Genomic DNA, 21,891 nt, shown 5'->3' with positions numbered 1-21,891 from the left:
GGATGAGCCTGTGCCGACAGCAGCGATGCGGCAGGGGCTGAGCCCCTGCCGACAGCAACGAGACGGCAGGAGGCCAGCCCGTGCCGACAGTATCGAAGCGACAGGGGCTGAGCCCCTGCCGACAGCCATGAGACGGCAGGGGGCCAGTCCCTGCCGACAGCATCGAAGTGGCAGGGGCTGAGCCCCTGACGACAGCCATGAGACGACAGGGGGGCAGCCCCTGCCGATAGAGAGAGAGAGATCGGGACGGGGGTGACAGGGGGCAACCGACCTCCCGTCGGTCGCCCTATCACTCACAGAGGAGAGGGGGTGTCGCAGGGGCCATTGGTCCCCCGCTGGCACTCCGGCGAACCCCAGAGGGAGAAGGGAACGACAGGGGCCCCGTAGGCCACCTGTCGGGCCCCCGATGGGCACAGGGGAGGTGGGAGGCCGCGGCAGGGGCCGTACGCCGCCTGCAGGCCTCCCGACGAGGTGACAGAGAGGGGGGGTTGAAGAGGGAGCAGAAGAGGGAGGATTAGAGGGCGTACCTGGGAGGAGGAGGTCGCCGCGATGGGACCGAAGGCATCGAGAGGGAGGCGTGCCTCCCGTCGCCCTCCCTACAGTGCTCTTAAAGAGCTCGAGGGGCAAAAAAACCGGGGAAGCCTCGATTGGCTTCCCTTATCGAGTCGCAGGCGCGTGGGGGGGGGGGGGGGGGGCTCGGAAAGAGGATTTAAAATCCTCTTCCTGAGTCGGGTTATTAAAACCCTAACGATGACGGGTCCGGACCCGGCCCGGGTCCAATACAATAAAAAAAAATTTTAACGGTGGGTTTTACAGAACAAATGAGGTCTTTTCTCCTTCATAGGACCAAAGTTATGCCTCTTGAAGATGCTCTTGCCGAGGTATGTCAAGAAGAAACCTGTCTTGGCATGACCCATAAGAATGATGATATTTTGGCCGTTACTAGGCCGGGTTCCACCCCCACTTTATAAAACAAAATAACTACAGTAATGGGCCCAACTATAATAGTGGATATAGAAAATGAGTCACTTGCCATCATTGTAATGAACCGCGACACATTAGACCGATATGTCCAAAGCTTAAAGGTAAAATTGCTTTCATTGGAAAAATCACACTATTAAAGACACACTTAACGAAATATCGGAAGCACTTCACCACCTTCTCAAATCATTCTCCACTTCGGTTGTCACCATTGCATCTTGCTCATCTCCTCCAGGTATGTGGATTCTTGATTCGAGTGTTTCCTTTCATATGACACCTCATAAGAATGTTCTTTTCAAAGTTTACACTAATCCTACTTCATCTTATGTTTTAACGGCCGATGGAACTTCTTTAAAAATAGAAAATATTGAAACACTTGATTCAAAACATTCTCAAAAAAAAATTGTTTCAAAAATAAGGGTGGTTCCAAAATCAAATTTAATTTTTTTTTTATCTGTCAAATTTTTTATCATGGTTACAAAATTTCTGTCACCTAAAGATTGCACCGTGCAAGATCTCTAGTCAAGGAAGTGGATTAGGTAAGGTCATAGAAGAGGCGATATTTACTTTATGGATTTTTTGTCCCTTCCACCCAAGTCATTTTGTAATTTTGTACATGTCAAAAGTATTGATACTTGGCCACCCTAACTTTTTGAAGATGCTGCTCTTTTCTTTTTTGAGAAATACATGTAATGAAAAAGACATCTTGTAAAGATTGCATTTTTAGAAAAATGAAAGCAATTTCCTTTCCTCAAAGAACTTTTGTTTCTACACGGCCTTTTGAATTAGTACATTAGGAAGTATGGGGTCCATCACCTATCATATCAAAAGATGGTTACTCATATTATGTTATTTTTGTTGATGATTTTACTAGTACACATGGATTTATTTTCTAAATTATAAGTATGATGTGTTCTCTTTTTTTAAAGAATTTCATATAATGATTAAAAGTCAATTCTTAAGCAACCTTTCTATTCTTAGATCGGATTCAGGAGGAAAATACATGTCTAATGATTTTCAAAATTACTTAAAACAAAATAAAATTTGTCATCAAAAGTCTTGTCCTAAAACTCCGCAATAAAATGGTTTAGCAGAAAGAAAGCATAGACTTATAATAAAAACCACTAGGACTCTTTTAATTTCAAAGGATATTCCAAAAAAAAAATTGGGCCGAAGTCATTCTAACCTCAACTTAATTAATAGAACTCTTTCGTCCTCATTAAACAATGTTTCTCCATTTGAAAAGCTTTTTAAAATGACCCCCGATTTTAAAAAACTAAGAATCTTTTGTTGAAGGTGTTATGTTATTACTCATAAAAATGATAAACTATCCCCAAAAGCCATTGAGTGTATTTTCTTAGGCTATGAAAAAAATAAAAAAGGATACCGATATTTTGATCTAATAATAACAAACTTTATGTTTCAAAAGACGTTACTTTTCTTAAAAATAAAAATTGGTTTGATAGCAAAGAATCTAAAGAAAAAATTGATTATTCATTTCTATTTGATTTATTACCAAGAAATGACGAGGCTAACTCTATTGAGGTATTTGAATCTTTTGACAATGACTAATAATGAGCATCCACTTGATGATAAGGATAATAATCAACATGAGAATTTGAATGAACATGGATCAAATGATACACATGTGTATACTAGACGGGGTGAAGGGTAATCATCCATGTGCCCTTGACAAGTTCTTTCAAAATATAGCTTTAGAAGAATCCCAACCTAGAAAATCAAATCGTATCTCTAGTGCTCTAAGTAGATTTGTATCATATGAATCATTCTCTCCAAACTTTAGAGCATGTTTAATAACTCTTCACTCTTATTATGAATAATCTCATTATAATGATATCAAACAATACCCCTCATTTAAATGAAGCAATGAAATTTGAACTTAATGTTCTTAAGAAAGCCAATACATGGAAAATAGTTGATCCTCTCTTAAGCAAAAAAACTATATGATGTAGATGGGTGTTTAAAGTTAAAACCAAAAGTGATGGATCATTAGAAAGATATAAAGCAAGGTTAGTTGTCAAAGGGTATGCTCAAGAACATGGAATAGATTATGAGGAAACCTTTGCCCTAGTAGCACGAATGACAAGCATTCTCTCTATTAAAAAATGTCATATTTTCTAATTAGATGTTAAAATTGCATTTTTGAATGGAGAACTTGGTGAGGAAGTCTACATGGAACCTCCTTCATGAGTGAATTTAAATAAAAAAAATCAACTTAAAAAGGCCTTGTATGGTCTTAGACAAGCTCCTAAGGGTTGGTATGACAAATTTAGTAATGTTTTGATTAATTTAGGATTTATCTCTTGTTATACTGACACTACTCTCTTTGTCAAGAAAACAGGTACTGCAATTGTGATTCTTCTTCTATATATTGATGATATGAGCATCACAAGAAACAACAAAGGAGTTATTAAAATTAAATCAATCTTAAAAAAAACTTTTGATATGTCTGACTTGGGTTTCTTGAGATATTTTTTAGGAATTGAAGTTGCCTACTCCCCTAGAGAATATATTCTCTCTCAAATTAAATTAATTGCTAACATATGTGCTAAGTCAGAAGTTTCAGATGAAAAGAAGGTGGAGACCCCAGAAGTCATAAATGCTAAATTAAGACTCAAAGATCTTGTACTGCTTGAAGATCCTACTCCATATCGTCAATTAATTGGATCTCTCACTTACCTCTCCATCACGCGACCTGATATTACGCATGTTGTTTATCTGGCCAGCCAGTTTCAGCATGCCACTACCACAGTGCACATGGCAGCAGTGATGAGGATTGTGTGATACATTAAAAAGATAAGGGTTTTTCTTATCCTCTTCCTCATCTTTTGATTTAACTGCTTATACTGATGCTTAATGGGGAGGTAATCCAAATAATAGAATCTTAAATACTGGTTTTTGTATTTTTTTAAGAGATTCGTTGATTTCTTGGAGGTGAAAAAACAACAAAAAGTATCTTTATCCTCAACTGAAGCCGAATATCCTCGTTTTCTCTTTCTCCTTAGCAAATTTTGGTTCTTTCCCCGTAAAGTTTGTGGGGGAGTGTTAATATATATATATATATATATATATATATATATATATATATATATATATATATATATATATATATATATATTTGTGTGTGTGTGTGTCTCTATAAAATCTGTATTCTAATGTATTGCCTGATAGGGGTATTTTTATCTTTTTACATGTATTAATAGTTGTTTATTAGAAACAACTATTTTTTATTTCTTTTCTTATTTTTCCTTTTTTTCTTCTTTTCTTTTATTTTCTTTTTCTTGTTTTTTGAGCATTGGGGTCCCACTGCATGGAGTCGTTGGGGCCCCAACGGTCATAAATATGACCGTTGGGAGCTCCCCAACGACTCTAAGAATGGGGAGCTCCCAAGGGTCACTCTCTCTCACTTTTGTATATAAATAGGGGTGTCCCCCCTTAGATGTATTATTCCTTTTCTCTCACTATTCAATAATACTTAATTTTTGTTAGCCTTTTGGCATTGTCCCTTAGTGGATTTGTGTGTGCACTTGAGTGCTTGTCTATTCTCTTTGTATTTGTCCATTATTGGATTTGTAAGTGTTTTATACTTTGTTATTTGTAATTCCGCATACTTCATTACAGCCTTGGCCCATAACTGCATCAAATTTTGCTGGCACAAAGGGCACACAGTTGATAGTGGTTGCAAATGGTTTTCAATAAGATGAAGTATGTGCATTCAATGTATAGCAGGAGGAAAAAAAAACTAGTATTTCAAATAAAAACTTCTCATAAAAACTACATTGGTTTGGAATTCTCAATGGATAATTACAACACTGTTTCAATTGCAGTTCTTTTGGTAAGCCCATCTTGCAATAGAAATAATTCCAGAATCATGAAAGCTGAAGCCCAAACCAGAAAAAATCACAGTAATGAAACAGATATTTCTGCAGTGACATATTGATACTCTACTTGAAGAGCTGCAGCAATTACACTAGTAGACAAGAACCACATCAGAGGCTAAGCATAGCCAGCAAAGAAACAATCAATATGTAGAAGTTGAGGAGATGAATCAACATGTGCAGATTCATCTTGTATCACATGATGAAGCATATTAAGAAGGCTTTAGCAAATTATGAAATTGGAAATTGGTGTCAAACTTATTCCTGGCTTTCAAACACAGACCCTAACATACATCCATTAAAGTTTTCACTACAATGGAAGTGGGGCTACAAAGGGATCAGGTTTTGTGTTGGATACCCCATCTGACCCAAACCTTACGTATGGAGCATAAAAAATATGACACGAATATTATTTGGGTCGATCTGAACCTGATCCTAGCAATATGTGGGTTGGGTTTGAGCTATGATTTTGTTAGATATCTGATCCAGATTGGCCTAACCAGTGCATTTTATGTGTTTTTTTAAGTAAAAACATCATTTTGAATTATATGGTTCAGGATTGGGATTCCAATTTCTTGACCTGACATAGCCCAAACCCGAACCTGAACCCAACTATGAGTTATGTGGGCAGGTTAGCACACACCCCTATGGGTTGGATAGCCAATCCATTGACAGTCCTGTACGGAAGCTAACTCATTGTAAAAATAAAACCAAAAAGTAAATACATGAGCATCAAAATCCTTTCAATGTAGATAATATCAGGCAGGTGCTTACCATATTCTTGCAGAACTCTCACGGCAAGGGCACTGAATCCACAACGTGGAGCATCAGGAACTCCTTTCATATAGATCATGACAGTATTTTCTTTAACATCCTACAACATTAGAATGACAAAGAATGAGATGTCAACAGTTCTCCAGTGAGAGGTTGTACTTGTGATAATGTTGAAAACTTGAAATATGATTTGCATCATTACAGAAGCTATACTTCTACCTTTTCAACAATATCCTGTACTGAAGCAGAACCTGCAATCTTCTTTGCAGGATGAAAATCTTCATGGGAATCAGGATCATCAGATATTGATGCATACCATTTTCTGCTGTATTTAGTGAAAATGCCAGCTTGTGCCTATTAATACACTTTATTGGTGTCAATTATTCAAACTAAATAAAGGCATGCAAAATCCAATCATTACAAGAGCTAAGCTGAAAAAACAAGGACAGGACATGAAATCTTTGGTAATAGATAGACATGCTTCAGCGAGGCTAACAGAAAACCGAATGACTCATCCTGAATTACACAAAGCAAAGTCCCTGGGGCCTGCTGAAGAAATTGATAATCCTAAAAATGCGTGTGTACGGCATCAGCCTTTAAAAGAATTGCATGTAACATAAATTCTTAACAAAAACAGTAGACAGTAGTATAAATGATACATGAACTACACAAGGATAAAAAAAATGCCATAAACCCAATTTTATGAACATTGGCATACAAAGAAATCACCAAACCATAAATTGAAAAAACTAATGGGAATAGAAGAAAATAAGGCCAGATCATAGGTTCACACACATGCACACATGCATATGGATGTACACAAGCACACGCACACACAATGTGTGTTTTGAGTATTTCATACCGTTTTTCTCAGAGAATGGATCTCTGGATGGTATACAGTTCCCTTCAAGATGAATTTCGATAACATTCTCGTCATTTTCAGAGACTGATGAAAATCCTCCTGCAGCTTCTCACTCACAGCAGAATACAACTCATACTAAAGCGGGTTTAGCTGCCTGTCAAAAAAAGAAAAAGGTGTTAAGAATTTTAATAAAGTTTCAATAAAACAATATCCACTAATAGAATAAAATTCAGCATGCATGTTTTCTTTTATTAAAAACTTAGATCCATAGGAATTATTCTTGAAATAGCATAAGGGATCTGAACCAAAGGCCAAGAAGTAAACAGATTTGCAAAAGCCAAGTTTATATGAGCACACATAAATAACAGCCAAGCAATTCCAACTATTATCATGAAATCCACAAAAGTCCAATTTGGATTTGTTATAAGCATTGAGCAAACTTCTAAATTCCTCTTTATTTGATAAAAGAACGTGTTCATTTTTTAGTCGTTGTAACAACTAAGAGAATATCTAATCTTATTTGGAGCTTGACGCTCAGGAGGGAGACAAGAGTGAAAAGATTGGACCAAAGAAAGTGTAATATGAAAAATGACTAGAAATACAACCCTTGGATGGATTGAAGAACAAGGTTAATCTGGTTAACAAGATGAATGAAACAGAAATTATATGGTTAGAACATAATCAAATGGGCCAAGATCCCAATGAGTTCCGAAAAAAAAGAAAGGCTATAAAGAAAGCTCACTTTAGTAGATTAGAGCTTCATTCAGATCAGCTTAGTCCACTCCAAATATTCACAATCCAAGGCACAGAATTATGTTTAAGGCACATGTCAACTCAAACAAAAAAAAGAAGGAAAGAAAGAAAGAGAGAGAGAGAGAGAACATTGAGGGGAAAACCTATTCTAAATATATGAACTGGATAACCTGCTAATTCTTCAGTCTTCACTCTAAGAGTTGGTCCATTGCTATTCAGACCTGAAAGAACTTGCTCCAGATAATACACAGAATGGTAGGGTCAGTGACACCTTTCATCACATATAGGCTTGCTTATCCAAATGAAATATTTAAACATGCACTAAAACTTCCTCGTGTAGATCTAGGGAAAGAGTTTGAGGCATTCATCTATCAAGAACAAGTCAGACAACTCATAAATAATCAAGATAATGTGTACAAATGAGATGGCCAAGATTCATCCAAAAAGAAACAAAGCTTGAACATGTACTTTAAAAAATAAATTTAAAAAAAAACTTAAATAATACTTCCAAACATAAGAAACTCTATCTTCTGAAATAGAGCAAACCAGGATAACCTTATAGCAATCACAATTGCCCCACCTCAACTCCTCTTGAAGATCAATCATACTAGTGATAAATAACAAAATACACTTCAAACATGTTAACTCCGCCTGTATAACTGTTTAGTTATACACTGCCGGTCCCAAGCCCGGATAAAGGAGGAGGGTTGCGGTAGGCCTATGACAGCCAGCATAAAAGCTTAGTCATACCCTGTGAATATGAACCAATATGAGAATTTCGTTAGGGCGTTTCCTACTGAGCGACGCGTTGTACTCTATAGGCCCGGAGGCAGTGATAAATGGGCAAGGGTTGCTAGGTCGTCGCCCAGAAGCGACGCGTCACACCGGCGCCCGGGTGTGGTGTCAAATAGGCAAGGGTTCCCTCACTTTGTTGGACGGGTGGGGTAAAGAAGTTAGTCCAAAACCATAAAATTAGGTTAGCCACTTGGAACACAGGGTCTTTAACTGGTAAGTTGGTAGAGTTAGTAGATGTTATGTGTAGGAGAAAGATTGATATTTTATGTCTACAAGAGACCAAATGGGTAGGTGAGAAAGCAAAAGTGATAGAACCTTGGGGATATAAGATTTGGTATACATGAATAAATAGGAATAGGAATGGAGTAGGGATTATTATGAGTCGTGAGTTTATAGATAATGTAGTTGAGGTCCGTAGGAAGGGTGATAGGATTTTACTTATTAAATTAGTATTAGGTACGGATATTATTAATATTATTAGTGTTTATGCACCTCAAGTAGGTTTAGATGATTCCACTAAGCGTCAATTTTGGGAAGATTTAGATGGAGTAATACAAGGGATATCTTATGGAGAAAGACTTTTCATCGGCGGTGACCTTAATGGGCATGTAGGCATTAGTAGGGATGGATTTGAGAGTATCCATGGAGGCTATGGTATAGGAAAAAAAAACGAAAGTGGAGAAAAGATTTTAGATTTTGGTTTGTCCTATGATATGATCTTAGCAAACACTTGGTTTAAGAAGAGGGAGTCTCACCTAGTAACATTTAAAAGTGTGGTTAATACGACTCAGATAGATTTTTTCCTACTTAGAAAGAGAGATAGGGATTGTTGCATCGATTGTAAGGTTATACCGGGAGAAAGTGTAGCTACACAACATATAGTCTTAATTTTAGATCTTAGAATTAGACAATGCCGCAAATGGGATAGACATAGGATAAATCCTAGAATTAAGTGGTGGGCACTAAAAGGAGCTAAACAAGGAATGTTTGTAGAGCAGGTAGTTAAGGAAGTTGATTGGTGTCTCGAGGAGGATTCAGAATCAATGTGGAATAAGATAGCGGGTAGCATGAAAAAGGTGGCTAAGGAGGTATTGGGTGAGTCTAAAGGCGGTGCACCGCTAGGTAAGGATACATCGTGGTGGAACGAGGATGTCAAATTAGCTATTAAGGTTAAAAGAGAGTGTTATAGAAATCTAAGTAAGAGTCGTCATAATGAGAATTTGGAGAAGTATATGATAGCAAAGAAGGAAGTTAAAAAAGTAGTTCCGAACGCGAGGGATAAGGTATATAAGAAGGTTTATGACAAGTTGGATACCAAAGAGGGCGAGAAGGATATTTATAGGCTTACAAAGATGAGAGATAGGAAATCGAGGGATCTGGGTATGGTTAGATGTATCAAAGATGAAACGCAAAGGGTTTTAGTCAAAGATGAGGAGATTAAGGAGAGATGGAAAGATTATTTGGATAAGCTATTTAATGAAAGTCATGCTCAGGATCTTGGAGACTTTTTCATTCTTTTTCATGAGATAAATCGTGACTTCATGCGCAAGATTCAAAAGAAAGAAATTGCAGAGGCTTTGAAGAAAATGAAATCAAGAAAGGCAGTTGGCCTAGATGGTATACCTATCGAGGCTTGGAAATGCTTGGGAGAGAAAGGTTTAGAATGGTTGACAAATCTTTTTAACAAGATTTGGCAGACAAATAAGATGCCTATGAGAGGAGGAAGAGTACTTTGGTGCCTCTATATAAGAATAAGGGTGATATACAAGATTGCACAAACTATCGTGGTATAAAACTCATGAGTCATACTATGAAACTTTGGGAGAGGGTGATTGAGTCTAGGTTGAGGAAGGTTGTCATGATATCGAAGAATCAATTTGGTTTTATACATGGAAGATCAACTATGGAAGCTATACATCTTCTTAGACAACTTATTGAGAGAAATAAAGAGAGGAACAAAGATTTGCATATGGTTTTTATTGATTTGGAGAAGGCATACGATAGAGTACCTAGGGACGTTCTCTGGTGGACAATGATGAAGAAAGATGTTTCTCTCAAGTACATTAGTATAATTAAAGATATGTATGAAGGAGTAGTAACCAATGTCCGCACTTATGGAGGGGTGACAACCAATTTTCTTATAATGGTTGGGTTACATCAAGGATCTGCTTTAAGCCCTTTCCTATTTGCTATAGTGATGGATAAGCTTACGAGATCAATTCAAGAAAATGTGTCATGGTGTATGTTGCTTGCTGATGATATTGTTTTGATTGATGAGTCTAGAGCTGGGGTTAATGCTAAGTTAGAATTATGGAGACAGACATTGGAAGCAAGAGGTTTTAAGTTGAGTAAGAGTAAAACAGAATACATGGAATGTCGGTTTAGTAAGCAACGAAGTAGTGATGGGAGTGTAGTGAAGCTTGGTGAGCAAGAAATACTGGTGGATGATTGTTTCAAATATTTGGGATCTATCATTCAAAAGTATGGAAAAATTGATGGAGATGTAAATCATAGGATAAAGGTTGGGTGGATGAAATGGAAAAGTGCAACTGGAGTGTTGTGCGATCGTAGAATGCCATTGCGGTTGAAGAGAAAGTTTTATAGGACGACTATTAGGCCCGCTTTACTATATGGTACGGAATGTTGGGCTGCCAAGAGACATCATATTCAAAAAATGAGTGTAACTGAGATGCGTATGCTGAGATGGATGTGTGGAAATACAATAAAAGATAAGATTCGAAATGAGGAGATACGTAAGAAGGTAGGCGTTGCACCCATTGAAAACTGACATTCCATGTAAGACAGAATACATGGAATGTCGGTTTAGTAAGCAACGAAGTAGTGATGGGAGTGTAGTGAAGCTTGGTGAGCAAGAAATACTGGTGGATGATTGTTTCAAATATTTGGGATCTATCATTCAAAAGTATGGAGAAATTGATGGAGATGTAAATCATAGGATAAAGGTTGGGTGGATGAAATGGAAAAGTGCAACTGGAGTGTTGTGCGATCGTAGAATGCCATTGCGGTTGAAGGGAAAGTTTTATAGGACGACTATTAGGCCCGCTTTACTATATGGTACGGAATGTTGGGCTGCCAAGAGACATCATATTCAAAAAATGAGTGTAACTGAGATGCGTATGCTGAGATGGATGTGTAGAAATACAATAAAAGATAAGATTCGGAACGAGGAGATACGTAAGAAGGTAGGCGTTGCACCCATTGAAAATAAGATGAGAGAGAATCGTTTACGGTGGTTTGGACATATTCGGCGAAAGCCTAATGATGCTCCAATTAGAAGGATGGAGAAATGGGAAAATATATTAGTTAAAAGAGGTCGGGGTAGGCCTAGGAAGACATGGATGGAGGTGATAGGAAAGGATATGAATGCTTTGAACCTCACCGAGGACATGGCATTGGATAGAAATGATTGGAGGAGAAGGATTCATGTGGAAGACCCAGAATGATTTTCTTTGTTGGTTCATATCGCCGACCCCAATTGTTTTGGGATGAAGGCGTAGTTGTTGTTGTTGTACTTCAAACATGTTCACTACAAACACTTGGAAAAGGGAATATAGCACCAGATTTCATCTTCATGTGCTGCAGAACCCTAGACAATTGTCCATTCAGCATCATATCTCTATGTCCCTGATTGAATGAATGTTATTGGTATTAGCTTGGGTCAGTTGGGTTTGGATCAATGTTTGGATTGATCCATGTTATGTTGTTCATTAATATTTTTTCTTTTGTCTTAAATACCACTTATTAGAATTCTTTTGTATTATATGAAAACAGGGGTATTTCTGGTATGTATTTTATTACAGCAGTTATAGAAGAATAGAAAGAGGCACGATTTTCCCTGTGAGGAATCGTGTGCATTCAGCCCCAAAGTGTTGTTGTCTTCTTTCTCTCCCTGCAGGAAACTCACAAACCCTAAATCTAACATGGTATCAGAGCCATGATCCAGATCAAAAGTGGTAAGTCTTTGTGACCCTCAATGTAATAACAAAAAAAAAAGTTTTGGTTTGGGCCGAACCCAGACCCAACCCGGGGCACCGCCCCTCGCTGTCATTAAAAGACAGCGAGGCAGGCGGGAGGAGGGTTACGAAACCCCCCTCACCGCCTCTCGCTCTCTGTTCTCTCTCTCACCCTCTCGTCCCCGACTCTCTCCCTCATCGACCCTCTCGTCTCCCTCGGTGTCTCTGTCTGTCTCTCTCGCTCGTCCACTATCACCGACGCAGGCGACCTCCCGTCTCCGGCAAGCTTCTCTCCGGCAGCCTCCCCAGGTACGCCCCTCTTTTCCCTCTCAGTCTCTTCTCTCTCCCCCTCACCTCTCTGTGTGGCCACGGGAAGGGTCAAACCCCCTCCCTGTGCCCCCTTTTAGCAGGGGAGGGGCACAACCCCTCCCTGCTTCTCTGTTACGGCAGGGGAGGGGAATGAGCCTCCTCCCTTCTTTCGTTACGGCAGGGGAGGGGGTTGAGCCTCCTCCCTTCTTTCGTTACGGTAGGGGAGGGGTTGAGCCCCTCCCTGCTTCCGTTACGGTAGGGGAGGGGCCGAGCCCCTCCTCCTTTTTGCCTGCCAGCAGGGGCCATCGGCCCCTAAAAAAGGCAGGGGCCGATGGCCCCCTGCCCTTTGTGCACGAGCCTGTACCCTTAGTCGACAGGCCCGAGTAATCTTCGAAAACTACATGGTGATGGGGATTGATCATTGTAATAGTTGGTCTTCAACGAAGAATTCTCAGTAAGCGTAAGTCATCAGCTCGTTTTGATTACGTCCCTCTTTTGGCAGCAAGGGTCATTTGGCGCTGCCCCATCCTTTTTTTTTCGAGGCAATTGGGACGGTTGGCCCCATCCCTATCTATCGGAGAAGTCGAGTCTTCTCCTTGCTTTTGCTTTTGTCTGGGTTGCATGTTAATATCGCATAATTGCAGCTACGACAGATCTCACTCGCGCTCCGCGACCCGAGCCGTCAATCGTGTACATCCGCAGACGCCAGCGAGCTCGTAACTCTCCAAGGTAGGGGAAGATTGGACGGAAGACTTGGATAATTGAATTAAGTTCAATTAAACTAAAAACGATCATTAAATGAATATATATATACAAATATATATATATATATATATATATATATATTTATACGAGTATGCACTTCACTCAAGGACGCGGTTTCGCGATCCTTGCCCTTTACCTTCTTATAGTTTTTACTTGCCGTCACGCATTGCGTCGAGATTTAGCGTTGCACTTCTCCTTACTGCCTTCACCTTGTCGTCGCGCTCTGCGCCTAGGCTCTTGTTTTTGCATATGTGTTGGTATTGCCTTGCTATTGTAGATGACGTGCAGGTTCTTGCTCTTTGCGTATGCCTTAAAGGCATCCTCGTGGAGGATGCAAGGAGCATTTACCACTCTCTCTCTTGCGACGAGAGTTGAGTTGGGAGCTAGCGTTACATCCTCGTCTAAGGAGAGGGATACCTTACAAGGATCCTGACTCTTCGAGTATGCAGTCATGCAGACGAGTTGGGGTTTGAGTGAGCTACTTAACAGAGGTTCTGTTGAGAAACCTGTATCCCGTCTATCGAGGCCGGTATCGAGTCATGCGAGGCATGTAGATACCCCGATAGCGAATGAGATTCTAGAAAATCGCATGCATAATGTTGGCACAAGGTACTGCTATTTCAAAGGATAAACATTACATCTTTATGAAACACTCATGTTGAGACTTCTATTGAGGAGATATACCCCCTTCATCCTAGAGTACTTGTAGTCGTGCACGACACGTCTAGTACTGCGATGATCGGATGAGACGGTCGTACGACCTCAAATAGTGTTAAATGCAAAATGTTGTAATCACATAAATGGCCTCACATTCGCCTTCACAGGCAAGATGCTCGAGTGGTTTAAAGACCACTGCATAGGATTGGCAGTTAGTTAAGCAACCCCTAACGCACCCATTCGCTTCTGGTTGTTCTGTCAAGGGAGAGGACAGAGCAGTACAAAAACTCTAATGGACAGGTTGTTAACAACCACCCTACGGGCAATGATCCGGCTTCCCCAGTCATTGGAGTCAGGGGAAAGGGGCTACAATAGTTAGCTCAACACTTCTGTAGAAGTTGGATGCATCTGTGGCACTGCTTTTCAGCCTTTGAGGAATCCTCTCTCGGCTAAAGCCGTCCCTTTTGGAGCAGACTCAACTAGTTATTCGGGTTATTGAAAATATATAGAATAACAGACGCCTGAACTAGTCTCAGTTGTTTCTACGTTTTGCCTGCGCGTACCCGCGGGCCAGTAACATCGAAACATAAAGTCTGTTCACATTGGTTGTTGGGTCGTGAGACTCGCTTGCACTACTGATTCGCTTGCACTACTTATTCGCTTGCACTACTGATTCGTTTGCACTACTTACGCGTTTGCACTGGTTATCTGTGTGCATTGCTTACCTGTTTAACTGCATATCTGCTTTAAACTGCATAACCTACTGAATTAAATTTACATAATTCATTTTGTTGTAGTCTCTCTTGTGCACCTACTAGTTTTTCGCGAAACTAACCCATTCTATGGGTACAGGTGATGATTAGGTACACCACAGGCGATGGCGCAATGGCAAGATGGCTCCAAGACGTTCTTCTTCCTGCTCTTAGCTCGCGTCCTGATGTTTGGGGTTTTATAATGGATTTTCCTTGGGATATCCGAATTTTGTATTATTTAGAGAACTTCTTAAATGAAAGTGACTTTTCCAAGTGTTTGCAAGTAGCATGGGTTGTGTGTTTTGGTTCTTTTAGCTAACGCGCTCAAAGTTGTCAGCTTGCCTTTCTAAAATTAACAAAAAAATAGTCTTCCGCTTATTTCATAAACCATCTCTGAGATAAAGAGATCTCTTTTTAGTCTCTTGTCGGTTTTTCTGAAAGGTTTGCAAGTTTGAAATTTTAGGGCGTTACACTCAAGATCAGATTTTCTCTCCAGATATTATTATTCTTCTCATTTTTTCTTCTTTCTCAAGTTTCCTTCAAATCTGAGTTTTCCCCAAATCTTTTCTCTTTTCAAATCTGCGTTTTTTTCTCTCCTCTATTATTCTTGATTGATTTCATTAACTTTGATCCCCATAAAATCTTCTTGTGTTTCTTCCTTAAAATCTTTGGGTTACGTTTTTTTTCTTAAAAAAAAAGAGAGGGAAAACCGTGTTTTGGGTCTTATTTTGTTGATTAAGATCATCCAATTCTTTCTTCTATTCTCCTATTCCTTTTTTCGTTTCCTTTTATTCTCTTGATTGATCTTAAATCTGCTTGATTGAATCTGTCCTAATCATACTGCTATTGTCTTTCTTTTATCACACGATGTTCTTGGAATCTTGTGGTGGTGCCATAGCAACCCAAGATATTGTAAAAGTATCTTCAACAAGATACTAAGATCAAGACCTTAATATTCTTGATAACAAATATTTGCACATATGCAAAATAAGAACACTTAGAACACTTGTCTATAAAAGCACAAAATCACAAACTCTCACAAATGCACCAAATGCATAAAAATAAATATTCGAACTTTATTAGAGGCTTGGGCTTTGACTCAAAGCCATAAAAATACAAAAGGGGAGAAGCCCCTATTTATAACCAAACAAGGAGCCACATAGGGGGCTCCCAAGAGAGTCCTTGGGAGCCCCCAACGGTCACATATGTGACCGTTGGAGGCTCCCCAACAACTCTTTGGGAAGCCTCCCTATGTGGCACAAAATACAATAAAAAGAAAAAGAAAAAGAAGAAAAATAAAAGAATTAAAAAAGTTACAATCATATTCCAAAATGGAATATGCATAAAATAGGTATTTACAGAAATACCCTTTTCGGGTGAACAATGAGACAAAAAAGAAATATATATAAATATACTTATAGATAGATAGATAGATAGAGATACATATACATATATACATAGTACATATGTATATGTATCTCTATATATATATATATGAATATATATATATACGAGATTACAAGGTTGATACATAATTTAACAGATATGTGGGCCTGCTGAAAGTGTTTCTGTTGATTAATTGTTATTGTTGGGATTTTATTTAACCCGATCTGAAGAAAAAAAACAGATTTGCATCTTGTTTATTGGAATCAGCAGTTATCATTATTTGGCTTACGTTTCTTCATATTTTATTGTGTGATATTGTCTTTCCTCATTTATTCTTTCATTTCTCCGCAGTCTATTGTGTGATATCATTTATTCTTCATGGATTTAAACTCCTCCCAAGGGACCATTTCTGCCAACTTTCTCAATCAGTTGATTTCTTAAAAATTGAACAATTTCAACTTTCTTACCAGAAAGAGACAAATCCTCCCTTTCATCAGGAGTCATGATCTATGATCTTGCTGGTCACCTAGATGGATCACTTTCTGCTCCAACTGAGTTTCTTGTGCAGGAAGTTACATATGACAAAAGAGTTGTCTCTGCAATGAAAACAGTTTGCAATCCAGATTATATCAACTGGATGAAGAAGGATCAGGCTTTAGTAGCCTACATTACTTCTACTTTGTCTCAGGAAGTACAGATGACTGCAATGTCATAATATTATGGAGCATGTTGATGCAAACTTATTCTCAGATTTCAGAGGCTAAGGTCATTTACTTGAAAAGAGAGTTTCGGATGTTGAAAAAGGAAGCTACCATGTCTGTTTTGGAGTATTTCAATAAAATTAAAACTATCAGTATCACTGATAAGTTAGTATTGGTTGGATGTGAAGTTCTTGAGAAAGACAAAATTCAGCAAGCCCTAGTTGGTTTGGGACCAGAGTTTCATGTGTTGTCCACAACCTTGCAGTACACCGAGATTGTTACCAGTTTTGATAATTTGAAGGCCAAGTTTCTTAGCTATGAGATGTCATTAAAGGGAATGTCTGACACAGGAAAAGGTGAAGAAGTTTCGCATGAAGTGTTAGTTATACAAACATTTCAGAAGTGTGGACGAGGAGGAGGATGTGGCAGAGGCAGGGGCTTTCATCAGGGAGGACGTGGAATTCTTCCCACTCCTAATAGAATCTCATTTGCAAGTAGAGGTAACTCTAATAATATTCCTACATGTTATATCTGCAAAAGGAAGGATCATGTAAAGGCAAAGTGTTGGTTCAAGGATGACCCAAGGTACAATCCTGAAGCTCAAGGTAAAGCTCAGTATAGCGACCAAGGGACAGAAACAAGGAACTTCTTTTGGCTGCACTTTCTGAATAAAGTTTCAAACAGAATGATCAGGGTGTCTGGTATGTACATTATGGGGTTGCAAGTCAAGTCACAGGTGATGCAGGTAAATTCTCTAGATTAATTCCTTATTCTGGTAGAAATAATATTATTACTAGAGATGCCAAATGCCAGTCCATCACACACTCTGGGAATGTTCTTATTTCTCTGTCTAAATCTCATCCTATCCACTTCTCCAATGTATTGTGTTCTCCTAACATAAAAAAGAATATAGTCTTTGTTTCTAAATTTGTTGATGATACCAATTCTTACATTGAGTTTACCCTATCTTCTATATATGTTAAGGATCTTCAAACGAGGAAGATGTTCGCTAAAGGAGAAAGATATGGCAACATGTACATCTTCAGAGAAGATCCCTTGAGTGCCCGAACTAAACTGGATAATCATTCGAAGCCTGAGTCCTCTGCGTGTTTCTTCAATATTTCAGAGTCTGGTCAACCAAATGTTTGGAATAGTCAGTTAGGTTATTGTGGTCGAGTTTTTATTGATAGATTAGTTTCCAATAAAATGTTGCCTAAATCAATTTTGGATCAAGAGTCTAGTGATGTTTTATGTTCTAGTTGTCGAGTATGCAAAAGTCATGTACTTTCATTCAATTCATATAATAAAAGAGCTTCGAGACATTTTGAAATTATCCACTCAGATGTTTGGGGACCATCCCCACTTGTTTCTTTCTCTAGAAGTAAATATTATGCTTCATTCATCGATAATTATTCTCGTTATAGCTAGATATTCTTCTTGAAACATAAATCTGAAGTAGTTGGTGTGTTTCAGAAGTTTTGTGCCTATGTTTGTACCCAATTCTCCTTAAACATTCTAAATTTTCAATGTGATGGTGGTGGTGAATACTCATCAAAGAAATTTATTGATTTTTTACAGAATAATGAGATTAATCGAAGGGTTTTATGCCCGCAAACACCTCAGCAAAATGGTACCGCTGAAAGAAAGCATCGCCATGTTGTGGAGAGTGCGTTGTTTATGATTCATGCAAGTAAGGTTTCCATAAAACTGTGGACCAAAGTGTTTCATACAACTGTTCATATCATAAACCGATTGCCCATGAAACTTTTGCAAAACAGTTCTCCTTACTTCACGTTATTTGGGAAGCATCCAAATTATAATGAGTTAAGGGCATTTGGTTGTGTGTGTTATGTTCATGTGGATAGCCAACTGAGAAAGACTTGTATTTGTCGCTTTATTGGATATGTTGATGATTACAAGGATTATAGATGCTATGATCCTAAGTCAGGAAAGATCAAAATCTCCAGAAATGTTGTATTTGATGAGTATAATTTTTCTACTGACATGTGCAGCGATCATGTTTTACAGGAGAACACTAATGTTGAAGTATATCAGCCCTGGTTGAATGATGGTTTATTTTTAGCAGTGAATAATGGAACGCAGACACCCAATTCCAATTTTGATCGAGTCCATGACAATGGATTAGAGAATGATGCACCTAGAGTTAACATAGAAGTTGATTTTGATAGTGAACATGTAAACTCAGGAAGATTTAAAGAGGAATGTGTCTACACAAGGCGCAACAAGGATCAACAACAGTCCATGCCAAGTGATCAACAACCACAATCAGATTATGGGAATCAATTCGAGTTGGTGAGAAAATCAAGCAGAGATACCCGATTGAAAAGTGGGTGAGCTATGAAAACTTCAGCACAGATTTCCAATTGTTCCTCACTCAGATTGAAAGGCAACATGAACCCAAAACGTTCTAGCAGCCAATGCAATCCAATGGATGGATAGAGGCCATGAATAAAGAAATGGAAGCTTTACATGAATGTCAGACTTGGGAGATAGTGAAAAGACCACCTGATAAGAATGTAGTTGGCTCAAAATGGTGTATAATATAAAATATAAACCTGGTGGTACCATTGAGAAATACAAGGCCAGTTTGGTAGCAAAAGAATTCACGCAGGAGTATGGATGTGATTATGATAAGGCCTTTAGCCCTCTTAAAATAGGTACCATTCGAATTATGTTGTCCTTAGACGTTGATCATAAATGAAAATTAAGTCAATTGGATGTGAAAAATGTCTTTTTACATGGGCATCTCAAGGAAGAAGTCTATATGGAGCAGCCACCACGATATAGTGAGGATGATCCGAAGGCCTATGTTTGTAGGTTAAAGAGAGTCATTTATGGACTGAAACAAGCTTCGAGATCTATTAAAGTAAAGTGATAAAATTGTTACCTTTGTAAATGAAGAGTGAGTACTTATTTGCGTTGATGACATAATTGTTACCGAAAGTTGTGATAAACATATTAAAGAGGTGAAGGGATTTTTAAATGAACAATTTAAGATGAAGGACCTTGGATTGTTGAGATATTTCTTTCATATAAAGGTGGATCAAAACGATGACTCCCTTATCCTTACACAACATAAATATACTATGGGTCTCCTTAATAAGACAAGAATGAAAGAGTGTAAATCAGCTACAACCTTTGTTCCTATTCACCAAATATTGATTCCTAGTGAAGGAGAATTGTATTGTGATCCGACCAGATATAGGAGTATAGTTGGTAGGTTGTAGTATCGCACATTTACTCATCCAGACATTGTGTTTGTTGTTAATCAGGTATCTCAGTTCATGCATCAGCCTAAGCTGCCACACATGGAGGCTGTTCGAAGAATCCTAAGATATTTAAAAGGGACTGCACAGGATGGTCTGTTTTACAACAAAAGGACCACAAATGAGGATATGATGATGATTATGGCATATTCAGACGCTGACTAGGCTGGTGAAACTGATGCAAGAAGATCAGTGTCTAGATATTGTGTTTTTATTGGGAGAAATCTTGTCTAATGGTAGTCGGAAACAGAAAGGTGTAGTGAGATCCAGTACAGAAGCAAAATATCGTTCCATGATTGCCGTTGTTGCTGAATTGACTTGGATAAGACATCTGTTATATGATTTGGGAGAAACTGTACCCAAATCTCTATTATTATGTGACAATCAAAGGGCGATCAATATATCGTTAAATCCCATTCAACATGGGAAAACAAAACATATTGAAATTGATCAACATTTCATCTGACAGAAAGTTGAAGATCAAGAGATAGAAACAAGATATGTGCAGAGTCTGCAGACTGAAGACCAAGTGGCTGATTTGCTTACCAAGGGCCTCACAAAGCGAAGATTTTGGTACTTGAGAGGCAAGTTGTCCATGGTCGATAACCATGTTCAACTTGAGGAAGACTATTAGCGTGGGTCGGCTTGGTTTGGATCGATACACGTTATGTTGTTTATTAATATTTCCTCTTTTGTCTTAAATACCCCTTATTAGAATTCTTTTGTATTATATGTAAACAGGGTATTTCTGGTATGTATTTATTACAGTAGTTATAAAAGAATAGAAAGACTCATGATTTTCCCTGTGAGGAATCATGTGCATTCAGCCCCAAGGTGTTGTTGTCTTCTTTCTCTCCCTGCAGTAAACTCAGGAACCCTAAATCTAACAATTGGATCCATTAGTTTCTTTCTTAAGAATGTACAGTGTCTCAACATGCAACATCCGTACTTGATAATACGCTGACCTTTTTCACAGCCTTGTAGGAATTTTATTCATCCAAGATACTAGATCCAAAATTGAGGTCCAAGGGATATAATTAGCCAAGAAAAAAGTTTTTTGATATTGAAAAGAATCTTTTCAGTTGAAACAATTGCCAAGAATAGTAGAATTTGCCAAACTTGAACACAGGATGCAATTCCCATCCCCGTCAAAATACTAAGAAACTACCTGCCTAATAAACATTCCAATCACAACCTGTATATTCCTTGTTTTGGATTTTTGGTCCAAGCATGCAACCATTTTGGTAGACTACGGTCAACCTGGTCATTCAGGGTGTCTTCTTTTGGATTGGTGGCACTGTACCACACCAACACATTAACCAATCCAGTTTCTCTTCCCAACCAAAAGAAACATATCCTTCTTACTAACCATCATGTGTCTTCTGTTAAATATTATTTTTTCTATTTCAATGACATCACTTGTCCATACTTGCAGGCAATTCAGTTACGCTTTGGGTATCCTGAAACTAAACTAACACTATGACATCTTGCACCATCTTGTTGTATATCCTCATCAACTTGATAGAGCTATTACAAATGTTAATCAGCTTGTTTCTCATCCCCCTCATGTTCCAATCTCAAAAATCCCTTCCAATCCTCTTGTCTTTCATCTCCCCAATTACCATGTATATGAAACTACGCTGGACAACAAAACATATTGGGGATTCTGAACGAGCAAAAAATGAACTATTTTATTGAATAGAACTGCTGCTTTTTTAGATGCCAATTTTCATGATCTCCACTCCATCACCAGTAGGGTTTGACACAGATTTTTTTTTTCTTGTGAATTAGAGCATTTTTAGAATGAGAGACAAGTCTTCTAAAATGGGCTATCAAGTTGATCCAACATATGTCTCTAGGACCTTTTTGCACCATATTCACTGGGCAATTTGGTTTTCAACTCAGAATTATGCATTATGAGTTTAGGTAAGAGTTCATGTTGTGATTTTTTTCCTGAATAACCAAGAAAACTACCTCACTCACTCCTGAGCTCATT

At 38.4% G+C, this 21,891-nt stretch overlaps 1 protein-coding gene across 1 annotated transcript in view; it reads right to left on the bottom strand.

The window, feature by feature from the left end:
• Window positions 1–21,891, bottom strand: part of GRX4 (glutaredoxin 4) — a 60,002-nt gene that overhangs the window by 37,146 nt on the left and 965 nt on the right. Inside the window, exons 2-4 of the mRNA XM_089988955.1 lie at window positions 6,517–6,670; window positions 5,874–6,008; window positions 5,655–5,754 (exon numbers count right to left, since the gene is read on the bottom strand). Of these exons, the coding sequence (XP_089845081.1) occupies window positions 5,655–5,754; window positions 5,874–6,008; window positions 6,517–6,591 (310 nt within the window). The 5' untranslated portion in view covers window positions 6,592–6,670. The remainder of the gene's footprint in view (window positions 1–5,654; window positions 5,755–5,873; window positions 6,009–6,516; window positions 6,671–21,891) is intronic.

The sequence above is a fragment of the Nuphar pumila genome, chromosome 15 (genome assembly GCF_984573655.1).
Source record: "Nuphar pumila chromosome 15, dmNupPumi1.hap1.1, whole genome shotgun sequence".
Classification (NCBI taxonomy): domain Eukaryota; kingdom Viridiplantae; phylum Streptophyta; class Magnoliopsida; order Nymphaeales; family Nymphaeaceae; genus Nuphar; species Nuphar pumila.
This window is presented reverse-complemented; position numbering and strand designations above follow the sequence as displayed.